Source organism: Caloenas nicobarica, chromosome 3, assembly GCF_036013445.1.
Source record: "Caloenas nicobarica isolate bCalNic1 chromosome 3, bCalNic1.hap1, whole genome shotgun sequence".
NCBI lineage: Eukaryota > Metazoa > Chordata > Aves > Columbiformes > Columbidae > Caloenas > Caloenas nicobarica.
In genome coordinates this window covers 44,787,130-44,801,200 of record NC_088247.1, presented here as the reverse complement: position 1 = coordinate 44,801,200, position 14,071 = coordinate 44,787,130, and the positions used below count along the sequence as shown (strand labels likewise).

Here is a 14,071-nt window from a genome sequence, read left to right as displayed (position 1 = left end):
AAGATAATTTATCTTATTCTATTAGTCTAATAAAAAAAAAATTTCATCAAATTATACAACCAGACAAAAGAAAATAGCTCTATCCAAACAGCGTAAATGATCTATTTAAAGGTACAGGAAAATTAGGAACACAAAAAAAAACCCCTCTTGTTATGAAGCTACTGTTAGCAAAATTATTCTTTTCTTTCTTAATGGATAAGGGTTCTCAGGTAGCTAGTTTTCACGTTTTAGTTTCTCATACTAATGCTTATTTGTTCCAGCTCCTAATACAAACATGATAGATGACAAGGATAAAGAAAACAAATAATTGGAAAATAGCTATAATTCATTCAGAAAGTAATTCACTGGCTGTAATACTGAAAAAAAAAAAAAAAAAGCCACTCTATGAATACTGTAGCAAGTGTGGGACAAATATAATTTTGTAAAGACAGATTATAGCCTCACAATTGCTTCAAGCAAGACCTAAGTGTGACCTGACAGCAAAAGGCAGATGCCCCTTTTTTGAATTGGGCTAGAGCTTGTGACATGCTCTAAGGTATCCCTGTGCTTCTAGTTCCTGTTCCATCAATGAAAGGGCCTCTCATAGGTCTTACACCTGCCAGCACTATGTGGGTGTGTTAGACATTTTAAGGAACCTCAAATGGCACCAGGCACTTAAATGTGGGCTACTTGTTTAATCCATAGCAGCTTAAACTCCCATCACAGCCAGTGAAGGTCTAATAAATGGATGGCGGAGTCAAGAGCAGTTCAGCTGACAAAGTTCTAGAAAAGTGTTTTGTCTTCCTGTATATGTCTACTGCATAAGAGATACACCGGGTAGCCAACCGGTCCTCAAATGTGCTGCTCTAGAATAGGATAGATGTTCTCTGTCACATCTGCTGCCTTATGCAGATGTGCTTGAGATCATGGAGCATCTAACTTGAGTTACTCCATTGTACACAGCTTTAGAAGATATGTCAAATTTACCTCTCAGCTGTGGCATGATTGCTTTTGCTAGGTCTCTACTGGCTAAAACGGAAGCCTGTGTAGCTGGTGCTCCAATAGGCACCTTTCACCAGAACATTTATTTAGGCATTTTAATCCTGAACTTAGTCTCTCACAACCTATCTTCTGCTCTGAGGTACAATATTCTAACCTGTGGAATTGTACTCAAGATTGAATTGATGTTATGAGGCCTGCTGTGAGAGATCAAGTAGGTTCTAAAAAAAGAAAAAAAAAAAGGAGTCCTTATCTAAATCCCCTGACCTCATCTAAATCCCCCGTCCTCTTTGAAGAACATCTGTAATTATTAGTCCCTTGGTTTTTTACGTAGTAACACTGAGAATAAAGGTGGGTATTGTCAAAAATAGCCTTTCATATTTATTACACATGAGCTGCCCTTGTTTCATTAAACTACCACATTGTTTACCTTTTCAAATTCCATACTTTTCACAGATAAACTGCAGGTTTTTATATGAGTCAAAATTAACGAGATTGACGTAATGTTAATTATTTCAGCAAATTTGTCATGCACAGAAGACAGTCAACAAAATTGCATCTATTTAATGTGTTAACAGACACAAATCAAAGATAGCACTTCTCTGAATAAATAAAATCTACCCAGGATTACCAGGGCTTTAGAATAGTATTAGTTGTAGGGAAAAAAAAGTGCACACAGAAAAGGATTTTTTTTTCTTAATATTGATGATTAATTGCAAATTTCAATACACAATTTATTTGTAAGAAAATTAAGATCTCTTTTTTAAACTGGTTCACATGATGCATTGTACTTAGGTTTTCTATATCTAATATATGTAAAGAAAGAAAAGCCCTTCAAAAACAAGAAATATAAAAAAACCTCAACAACTTATAATACTTAGAATAAAGAAAGCTTTACCACCTCAAAAATGCAGAAACACATTTTTTATAAAGCCAGACTTCAAGAACTAAATTTTAAACTGTTACCAAATAAAATACTGCAATTGCATGCACCCAGTTCCCTCTTCTCAGAATGCAAATAAGTATCTCTGTGAAAAACATTTTAAAAAATGGCAACTTAATCTGTTGGTTTGGGGTTTTTTGTTTTGGTTTGGGGGTTTTGCACAAGTAAATGTATTTTCATAAAAGTTGCAGATGCTGATGGAAAGATATCTCACTCTGAGGTTGATTCATTTTCAGACAAGTGTTAACAATTATTTTTCAGTGCTCAATATCTTATATGTTAATATACTGTTAGTAGTATCTGTTCTAAGGAGCTTAAAAATAATGCTGCAAGTATACAGAACTAAGACAGAGAGAATAGCATCAAAATCCAAGTAATATTTTTTTTTTCCTCTAACAAAAATCTTTTACTTGTTTATTGAAGTAAAATAAAATGTAAAATCTGCATATATTTGCTTGTTATCTCACCATTGATATGATATAGTAGTAGGGAAAGAATTATTCCTAAGATAGCAGGTAAAAAACTTATGTCCTAGGATACTTTTATTTTATTGAAGTCAAAAATTTCCATGACAACAACAAGAAGTCTTTACCCAAGTCTTCTAAAGAGAAAATCACTAAGGGCCCAAGTTGACCGAGGGTCAACGTATGATCCTAAACTCAATATCTGATCCCAAAGTTCTAATTTTATCATCACTTCTTTTAATTAAAATTTTGAATAGATTTTGTTTCGCTTTCTCTATATAGTACCAAAACCAGAAAAACAAATTTCAAAGAGAAATTAACTTACCATTAACTGATTGAATAATCCCTGCCAAAAGAATTTCTAATGAAAAAATTGTTTTGATAACAACAGTTACAGTTAATAATTTATCTTAACTAGGAAAGAAAAAAACAAAACCAAAAACAACCAACCAAAAAACTACTCTAGGATTCATTTCAGAGTCAAATTATCTGTTGAAATGTGAACAATTGTTACTAACAGTTTCTGCAGAACACAAAAATAAAATATCAAGGAGTTTTCATTTCAGTCTCGTGATTCAAACAGGAGTAGTGATATGGAAATGAAGCGCTTACAACAGCACTGATGCAGCATAATGAGAGAAAAGCATTCACGTAAAATATTAGGTCAAACCAGTGAGGAACATGGAGCTCAAGAAATGGATTCATTAACATCTTAGAAGACAGAAACAGGGTTGCTGCTGCAGGCCAACGTACAAAAGAAAGATCTGGCCAGTGAGCTATTTTACTGTAGGGGTAAGAAAATAAATAAAAGATTGATTTTCCAAGATTTATAGAAGACATGGCAAGATGTGACGGGAAGGGCAAATAAAGAAGAGGACATCTGAAATAATTGCTATATGGTCTTGAACTTTTATGAGAATGTTGGTGTTAGGAACAGGGACTAGAATGAAGGAATGAAAAAGACAAGTAAAAGATAATGAGATCAGTTTGGGTGACATTCAACTGAATTTGAAAGTAAGATAGCCAAGATGAACATTAAGAGAGGCCTGAGATGCAGGTTTAGGTAGAGAAAGACAGGTCAGGGAGAAAAGGTAGATTTTTGCAGAAATATTTAGAATGACATCTGCATTATGATATTTTCCTATTTATTTTTGTTTTCTGATATATCATTATGTGATCATGTGGTTAATCTATACTATGAATTGATGGAAAATATGTTAAAGAAGGAGAAATAACCATTTCTGGGTTTAAATTGATAATTTTGTAGCTGTTAATGTGATGGGCATAAATATTAAAAAAAGACTGATACAGGAGAATGTTCTAAATTTAAGGTCTAAATAGTTCGAAACATTTTTTGCAAATCCTAAGTAACAATACTAGTTCACTGGCTTTATATCAGCACCAGTTTAACGCCTCATCAGCAGTGCACTCAAATGTTGTAATAGAAAAAGGCATTCTTTGGAGAATCTTCTGGTTTTTAAATCTCTACTCGTCTCATATTTCAGGGCTTTTTTCTTTTTTCTTTTTTTTTTTTTTTGTCTAATGCCTACTTAGTTGATATATCTGTTTAAACTATGACATCTATAATATTTGTAAAGAAATATGAAATGAATGACAGTTCACACTCATAAATATTGGCCACTAAGGAAGAGAGATAAACAACTGTGTTGAAATCCTGGATTTTCCAAATTCAGATAAGGCAAAACATGTTTCTAAAGTCATTACTGATATTCTGCCTCTGGTTTACTGATTAGGGTTTCCTGCAAAACATTCTTATTATTTGAACATGATGATGAGGACTAGCACAGCAGCCCTTCGCAAAAATTTAGGGAGTCTCGCAAAAAGCAGCAAAGTCATTCTGAGAAGTACAGAAAGGATGACGTGATGTAGATGAAGATGTTACAAAAGTGATCCTCTCTGGAGAAGTATTTTGAAAATGGACTAATAAAAATGTTCAATAAGTAGTAGCACGTAAGTGTCAGTACATTAATTTAGGATCATCATTTAAAAAAAAAAAAAATCAGTAGAAGTTCTATACATAGCTTTGAAAATGTTGACATTAGACCAGTGTTTTCACTAATACAATGAGACAGCAATAGAGCAGATATGGTCATGTAAAGAGCACTGACAGACCACAGGTTTTATTGTCCAGCATGTATAATGTTGGTGCAAAAAGACAGAATGCTTGATCTTTTTTTTTCTCCTGAAGAGTCTCTAACTCCCTGCTACTGTCAAATTTTCTGAGATTTTGATTAATGAAAGAAGCATGGCTAAACTGTCCTGCATTGTATTGAGAATCTCAACTTTTGCATGAAAGTTACAAGGAAGAAATCTGTATCTATCCTTGAGGAGAAGAGGCAAGAGAAGTTCCTTAGCCTTCCATTATGAGGCTCTATACGACAGGACTTGCTATAAGTATGAAGAAAAGAGATGAGTCCAAACAAGATGATGAAAGTGATTTTGAAAAGGGAAGAAAGAAAAGAAAAAGATGGAAGAAACTTTAATTATTTGCTCATATAGATTTTTCTTTGTCTCAAATAGGTAGCAACCAAAAATCTATATAGTTATTTATTGGAAGCTCTTTTTCACTTCTACACAGTAACACGAAGAGCTTGGTTCTAGTCCTTCAAGAACATAAGGACCTTAAATTAGGAGGAAAAAAAAAAAAAGAAAAATAACGAGTTATTGGAAGAATGTATCTCCGGAAACATTTTAAACTGATTACAGAAACATCTGAAAATATCCTCTTATTAAAAGAATAAAAGACCACTACTATTTTTATAAATATAAGCATTTTCTATGTAAGCATTTATTAGTAAAATATTGATTTTAAAAAATTCAGAAGTTACTGAAGTAAAACACAAAGCTGTGTCTCAAGATAATTCAAATTAAGTAGTTTTCCAGTTGCCCAACTGCACGTCTTAACTTCCTCCAAGCTGAAAATCCTACTCTTCTCATATATGAAGAAAAGTTCCCATTTAATCCTCACATATAATAACAATTATCTAAAAATTGGACCTTTTCTATAATTATTTCTGAATCATCAAAGATCTGCAAGCCTTAAAGTCTATTTGTAATGCATAAGCTTTGTGCTGTAGAAGAATCATTCAAACAAAGAGCCAAGGGGAAAAAAAAAGGTTATTTTTAATGGTATATTATAGTAAAAATTACTTCCCAGTGGGTTTTTCACTTTCATTTATATCTCTGGGAAAGTATAAAATAATAATTTCTGCCTGTTTTAGAACCCAACAACAGGAATGCTCTGAAGTAATTTTGGAGCAGTAAAGTAGAATGTCTAACAGAAAAAAAAAATAAAGCAAAATAATATATATTTTTATTCTATCCATACCTGCTAGATATAGGGGAACATAATTTACACACACACACTATACATCTCATACAATATAATAGAGTGCCATAACAACTTTTAGCACCACAGAACAACCTGAAAAGTCCAGAATTTATAATTCAGTTCATAACCAATAAATCTGTCCCTGAACATAGTTCTTGAACCAAAGGCAGCAAGTCAGTGTAAAGAATACTTCTTATGAAAAATGCATCTGTAAAGGACAGAGATATCTGGATTTTAGCTGACTCTCCCCAACTATCTAGCACCACTGTCTTGAATTAACCAGACAGAAGGGTAAAATATTGCATGAAAAACTGTGGCAAAGAAATTAGTCTGCTTAGCTGTCAAATTCAATTTAAAGTGTTTTCATAGGGAAATCTCATCTATATTTCCTGTTCTAGTGAATATTTCTCTTCCATTTGCAGCTATAGGGACTAGAAGAATTCATTGTCTTTCAGTTGTCAAAGGGAAGGAATCACTGAACTTATTTTTCAATGTCAGTAGTTATCATTTATTCAAAAGGAAACTTGTAATTGTTTGTAGACCAATATCAAAATGATGGTATATGGGAACACTGAGTAAAGCAGTCAAAGAAAGAAGAAATGCAAGTAAACTATGGGAAAGGAGACTGAAAACACACAAAGTCTGATGTAAAGTCTTCAGCCTCTGTTCACACTGTGGAATTTCAAGCCTGAGACTGACATGATTTGCTGATCTCAGTTCAGATAGTATTATCTTCATTTCATTTACACTTTTGAGTCCAAACAATGATGTGAAGTGTCTAAGAACATATTTAAACAGTTTATTTAAAAATTTAGATTCTATTCCATAGATTTTCTCTTTATATAAATTGTGCACCTTCCTATCTGCACACATAATGTACGAAACTTATCCATTTGATTTATTCTTGAATTACACATGCAACGAACTACCCTGGTAAAGATATATACTAGAGTATCCTTACTTTCTGAACTTAAGTGACTGACAATTGAACAAGCAGATAAAAATAAAATCAATTCTAAAAATAATTTTCAAACAGACGTAAGTACCACGTTAACTTTCAGAACTCTGTCTATATTCTATAGTCCGTTTATTTTAATGGGAAACTCAGGTTGAAAAATGTAGACAGAATCATTTCACCTTTCCAAAAGAAATATTGAGTTTACTACATTACTTTATATCAAACAACATGTTTTTGACACTTTAAAATATTCTTTAAAGGAAAAGAAAGTCTCAAAATCTAAGATAATAGGCCAAGTGAAGTACTATTAATAACTATATGGAAACATCAAATGTGGTAACTGTCTATCTGGAATTCTCTAAATTCTTGTGCATCTGTTCTGAGGTGTGAAGTGTTGCTTGATAATAAAATGTACCATGTACACACAAATAAAGGGCATAGATGCATAAATAAATTGCATCCAAATCAATAAGAAAATAAGAACAGATGAAACCAGAGAAAACTTCAACAGAAAATTTCAACTAATGAGAAAATGAGGGAGACCAGTGAAAGTTATGATCCAGGTTAAGAAGTTAGATTACATTTTCCATGGTGCACTAAGCATAGTATCTAAACTTTTTTGACTATTAAGTAAGCATCATCTCAAAAGCCAAAATAAATTTTAATCTAAGTTTAGGTATATGTTATCTACAGGAAAAGAGAATACATGTTCCATTCTCTGTTATCAAGAGGAAAGGATTGGAAAAGCTCCTGTTTCACATATTTTACTGCTGCAACTTCTTCAAATGCATTTATTTCAAGATTATCTTACTGAAGGGCTTAGGAGGCCATGCTAGTGGTTGTTCAAGAAAGCTTTAAGACTGAATAATAAAAGCATATGTGATTTTTCTTTTTTTCTGAAGAATTATAGAAGACATACTACCACAATATCCACCCCAGTCGTGGAAAATTAGTTCCAGGTGATGATAGTACCTAACAAGCACCGAATAATAGCTATGCATGCCTATGTATTTATACATGTGTGAAACTAGGCATCTATAGAGATGGACAGACAGTCTAGCTAAGTATCTGTTTGCTTCTACGTATGTGTACTATGTGTAATACATACACACATTCAAAGATAGTATAAATATAATACTCCCACAGATTCTTCTTAGAAGTGTGAAGCTAGCCATAAGCAACACCTGTTGCAACAGCAATACCAGATTATTTACTAAAAAAGCACAAAGATAACAACCCTTCTAGTAAATATGAATATTTTGATTAGCACATGTTCTGCTCAACTGTTGAAATCTTAAGGCAAATTGAAACAAGATTAGTGAATATTTTTCTTCAGGTTATTAATCCAGTTTCTGCCATCTTCAGGAGATTTCAGTTGAATTATGTATCAAATAGTCTCCCCTTGTTCCTATTTTAAATGACAGTGATGTGCAGAACGTTTTATCTCTCATTCTTTGATCAAATGTCTCAACATCGAGCAATTTGCCCAAACGCCAAAAGGGACAAGGATGTAATTTTCAAATTAACTCAAAAGTTTCTAAGTGACTAAATTCAACTAGCATGACCAACTGGGAAAGCATGCTTTGAAGGACACAAAGTAATGCCTGCCTTACACATTTACACATAATCGTAATGGTATCGGGCACACATTGCATTATTTTGCTGCTTCAGTGTATGTTGATATTTTTCTCTTATTGTTTGCACTTTATTGTTAATGTTTCAAGAAAATGTTCCTCTTCTTTGTGTATACAAAATAATTACAAAGTGTCAGATCCACTATCAAAAGAGGCCCAACTTCTATTGATTATTGAAGACATATGTTTTGTCACCAAAAAAACCAAACCAAACCAAAACAAAACAAAAAAACCACCAAAAAACCACACACATTTGTTCTCAGAAATAAATCCTGAATACTGTCTACTCTGAATTTTGACTTAGGCATATGACATTGAAGAGCTAAACCAGTTTGGCAGAAACAAACACTGCCTATAGGCAAAACAGAGATGCAGACTAGTCTTTGTTTAACAAACAAATTCAACATTACAGAAGCCATTCATGTAACTCTATTTGCATTACTTCTTTAAACATCTGAATTTTCCAAAACAGTACTATTCAAATGGCATTGTCATAAAAGTTTTGCAATTTATATAGATGAAATCTAAATGGATAGTAGAAAACTTCCAAAATTTAACTTACATGATCAATCAGTTCACGAACCATTCCATTCCACTGTCCACTGGCATCTTCCTGGGCTCCATATTTTCCATCCTCCACCAGTCTAATCTCATAGGAAAATCCGAGGATAGTAGACAGCTCTCTGAGGAGGTCAATGCAATAACCTTCAAATCGATCATTTCCATACAATGGTTTGTCAGACTTCTTGAACATAACATATGGCTCTTCCTGCAAAATTTAAAAAGGCAGAACAGATAATGAGCGTCCACACACCTTTCTTTTCTTTTTAACCTAAAGTAATACACTGTTATCATACCACTACCTGTACAAAGAACTAAAATGAAAAGTAGAATCCTTTTAGCTTTTGATTACATCTGTCTGAAGTCTTTATCTTTAAAATGAAGTTAGTCTATTATATACATTCCACGAAAATGGAATTTATTTTCTTTAAACATTTATCTTGCTATAATTATTTTAAACTACAATGTGATATTTTTGCATATTGTGATGTGCAAATAAAACAGCAAATTAAAATTATTGACAGAATATTCATAATTATGGGAAGAAACAACATTTTATCAAAATATAGGATTTTTTCATCTGTTTCTCACTAAGGGATAACCTTCCTCAAATATAAAGCTGAAGGGAAAAAGACAAAAAACAAATGGCAGAGTTTTACACTACAATATGGCACCAATATTGAAGTTGTATTTCATAGGTTAAATACACAACTCAGTCTTCGTTCATGCCTTAGACAGGCTTTTTTCATTTTATACAATAATAAAAAAAAAAGTGCCAAGTAAGGTAAGACAAATGGTAGTAGATGTAATTACTGCATCAAATACAAGCCATAATGAATAATCAGTTAAACTCTCCAGGGTAGCTTAACAAAATTCATACAGCCCTAAATCTCCACATCAGCACTCAGTGAGGTTAAAGGCACTTCATTCTACAGGCATCTGACAGCTTTAGAAAGGACTTGTCAGCATTTCTGATGTAAACAACCATCTTGAGGTGTCCCATGATTTAAGCACCATATCTGCATAAACCTGGAGCTTTAACATCTAAGATTTTACCCAAAATGCAAAGGAGAAAGCAGAAAGATCTCTTGCTCTTAAAAGAAGTGTGTTCAGAGTATATCTCTTCCTCTGTTGCCTCTTACACTTTTTTTTTTCCTAAACACCAATGTTTTGCTAGAGGAAAAAGCTAAGATCAATCACCTCTTGTTAAACAAACAACAAAAAACAACCAAAACCCAAACAAATGAAACACCAAGAAAACATCTACCCCTGGCAACTGTTCCTGATGAGAAAAGAACATTCACCATCTAGAAAGTTAAATCAGGACAACTGAAAAAATCATCCATTTCAGCTGTGAGGTTCTGTGTTTTTGGAATTTTCCAAAATGTCTGGAACTTCTTTATCAACAGTAGTTAACTCAAATATATTATCCCATATTGAATTCAGCTTAAATACTCAATAATATTGTTTAGCTACACTTTAAATACTAAAATTTATTTCTGAAGGTGTAAAAAACCTCAGACTTGTGCTTCCAAATATAACATTATATATATGCCTCTCTAAGCATTATGAAATTCCTATATAGTTAGGAATGCTCATGTACACAAATCCTAGACATTTGCTCTCTGAGTTGTTCAGATATTTACAGTCACACATCCCCCAATCTCTTTGGAATCTTGACAAGATTCTTGATGACAGTTTTGTTTCTATCTTCCACTCCACACAATCCTGAACTACATTGGGCAGAATTTAAAGATGTATGATATCAGGGAGGCAGTATAATTACCAATTCATGCATTTATTTCTCCTTTATTCGGTAAGGACAGCAGGATTTTCTTCACTGAGCCATTCAGCTCAGCTATATATTCTTGCATATTTTCCTGTAAGATCATTACAGTAATCCTCAATAACTTTATCTATTCTGCTAATGCTTTTTTACACTTTGTAAAAAAAAATATATCTCTCAACACTTTCTTGGCTTTGACAAGATTTATCTGTGATTTATCAGAAAGTGGTTCTTGGCTGCTTCGTCTGTGATATCTTTTGTTAATCCCAAAGTTTTCCTTAGTTCTCTTCCCCACTCCATCCCACTCCATCCTACCCCCCAACCCCCCCACTCCGGTAATATAAAATGCACATTGTAAATAACAAACGTGGCATTTATGTATTCTGGACAAGTCCATGCAAAGGATCTGCTACGTGCTTCTTCAAGTTTAAAATTTGTGGTATAGACTAATGTAAAACTGCTTGCCAAGTACACTCTCATGAAAGTCCCTATGCATTAAACATATGATGATCATTGTTTCTTGGTAGATTATCACTTCCACCAACATCTTTCACTAGGGTAATTATCATCAATTAGTTATACAGACTATTTAAACTGAGTGATTTGTAAAGATCAGCAATTGATTTATACTTTAATATTGTTCCCAATTTAATTTTCTCCTTCAGCTCCTGAAAACATGATGCTTAAAAATTACTAGATCACATCACAAAAAAAGGTAGTCGGAAGTATTTTCAGAATGTTTACAAAATATTATTTAAAATCTTCTAAACAGTTCCAGTTGAAATTAATAGTCTTTCAACCAGACACATGTCTCCAAGAAAAACAAACAAACAAACAAATAAACAAATGACACCTTCCCCTTAGCACCTTTATTATTGCTTAGAATGACATAAGTAGTTGGGAGAAGAAGGCATTGAATAAGGACTGTTTATACACAGGTGCTCCAAGAAAAAGATTCCCGAATAAACCTCATACAGTGATAATTTCAAGAAAACGTGCCTACTCTGAATTAACTTAGGCTATAGGAAAGGGATTCTACCAATAAGAGCAAACAAAGGGGGAGTGATTCTACTTAAGGAAAAAAAAAAAAGGCAAACAAAACCAAACCAAAACAAAACAAAAAACCCACACAAAAACTTTTCTTCAAGCAAATTGATTTTGCTTCTAGTTTAGCTTATTCTTGGTGGGTGAAATTTGTTTAACTGCAATATTTGACTGCCAAACCTGAGCTTGAATTGATGCTACATAAGATTTTGCAGTGAAATTTACACACATTTAAATTTATTAAAACCAGGCTGGACAAAGTTTAATCCTAGTCAAGTAATCCCTTCTGAAGAGCCAAGTGTTAAAACCTTTCTATGTATCCACTCAGTACATATTTGTGATTCTTTTCAGTGCACCTTTATTTATTTAAACATTGATGCATTTTTGATCTGTAAGAAAAAAAAAAGTTTTTTCTGATAAGATAAATATTTGGTGAACAGTAAGTAACAAGGAGGAGATATTGTGCAGACAAAGATTTTGGTAACATGGACTCAAGAAAATTGTTTACATTTTAACATTAAAAAAAAAAAAGCTTTGACAAACAGTAATGAAAAACGTAACTTTAAGAAAGAAGTTTACACTGAGAACCCTTGTTGGGAGCAATTATTTATTTCATCAACATGTCAACTTGCTACAGAACTTTAAGATCCAAGTAGTCAGTTAATGTCTCATAAGACTAAAATATCTTCAGTGAAGACTGATGCAGAAGAGCACCTCTGCCCCGGCCCAGCCAGATAAGTACTAAAAGTGAGAGTGCTGATAAACTAGTAAATTCAAATAAACATTTTTCTGAGAAAATTTACTACAAAGTACGCTAACTAAAATTATTGCAAATAAAGATGTGGTCACAAGGAAGAGTAAAGTAGGGGGTAGATTAAAAAATATATCTGAAAACAGATGATAAATCCTTGAAAAGTACTTATTGGGTATTATAAAAAAATTACAAAAGTTCATTCAACAATGATATGACCCTGAAGTGACAGGTTACTGCTGTTTTCATGTTTTTACTGTGTTTACATGTACTGTTGATAAATAAAGACATTTTGCCTTATTGGTAAGGTGATGTCCTTCTGGCTGAGTGGTGAACTTTAGTCACAGAGATCCTTTTCAGTGACAGTGAAGCTGAAATAATCAGAAGATGACAGTCATTTTTCATACACTGTCATCAGAGGAGGTAGCATCCTTCTGGATGCAAAAAAGAGGATCACATCAAGAAGAAGACAGATTACATAAAGTCTTTATTTGATATAAATATTTTTCCAAAGTCCAAAAATCAGATAAGATAAAAATTGGATGGATTTCAAAAAGAAATTAAAAGGAGAAGTCAATTTTCAATTGTATTGTGTTAAAGACCAGATTAAACGATCAAAGTGTTTTCTTCTGATGTTATGTGCTAAACTTCCATGAATGTAAATAATTGGTTTTCTCATAATAATTTCTATGATGCACAGCAATTACACTATCTCCAAAGAGTCATATATATATATATATACAGTTATATAGTTATATATAGTTATCAAACATACAGATTGTTCATTAAGACTTTCAACATGGACATATGTATTTTTTAAAGAATTTAGAACTTTCATACTACTACCAGTGTTGGGCGGGGGGGCGGTGGGGAAGAAAGAAATGGAAGCCCTGATGACGAAAAGAGGAAAACCATCTTCAAAAGTGGCTACTGTTAGAACAGAGAATTTTAATCATTAGCTTCTGTTCACCAGGAATACTGGAGTTAAAAGGCCGTCATATCTAATTAACACTTATGCTGGATGTAAGGAATACACAATAGTCTTTCACAGTTGGCAGTCAAAATTCAAGTGGGAGAGGTAAAATAATCCGCTAGTTACAATCAATTAAAACAATGTAATGTATTAGATATCTCACTAGTCCTCAGAGCCAGGATATTCTAATAGAAGAAATTAAGGCCAGACACAAGGAAACACCAAAGTCGCCTTCCTCCACTATACTATCTATAATAGAAAGAAATTATGAATATCCTTATTTGATGTCTTTTAAGATATTTTCTGAAAGATTCCCTACCACTACCTTTTGGGTCATGGAACATGTAGTCAAAATGATGCTTTGATAAATCACAAGCTAAAGAACTCACAAACTCAAGCCATAGTTGTTCTTTTCTGCAGTTTCATTCCTTGTTTTGTCAGGCTCCATAAAAAATATATTTTTCTTTATTCCTCCATAATTTACTCTTAACTTTGGCCAGAATTTAAATTAATTCAGTTGCATCCCAACAATGTGTACTAAGTTTCCATTCCAGTAAAGCAAAACAGATATGAGAGGATGCCTATTGCAAGTAAAACCACTTGACTCAAGAAACCACAGAATATGAA

The 14,071-nt window shown here is 32.9% G+C and overlaps 1 protein-coding gene across 1 annotated transcript in view; it reads right to left on the bottom strand.

Moving 5' to 3' along the window:
* The window catches only part of GRIK2 (glutamate ionotropic receptor kainate type subunit 2), a 376,312-nt gene that overhangs the window by 154,116 nt on the left and 208,125 nt on the right, over positions 1–14,071 (bottom strand). Inside the window, exon 10 of the mRNA XM_065632877.1 lies at positions 8,892–9,098. Within this exon, the coding sequence (XP_065488949.1) occupies positions 8,892–9,098 (207 nt within the window). The remainder of the gene's footprint in view (positions 1–8,891; positions 9,099–14,071) is intronic.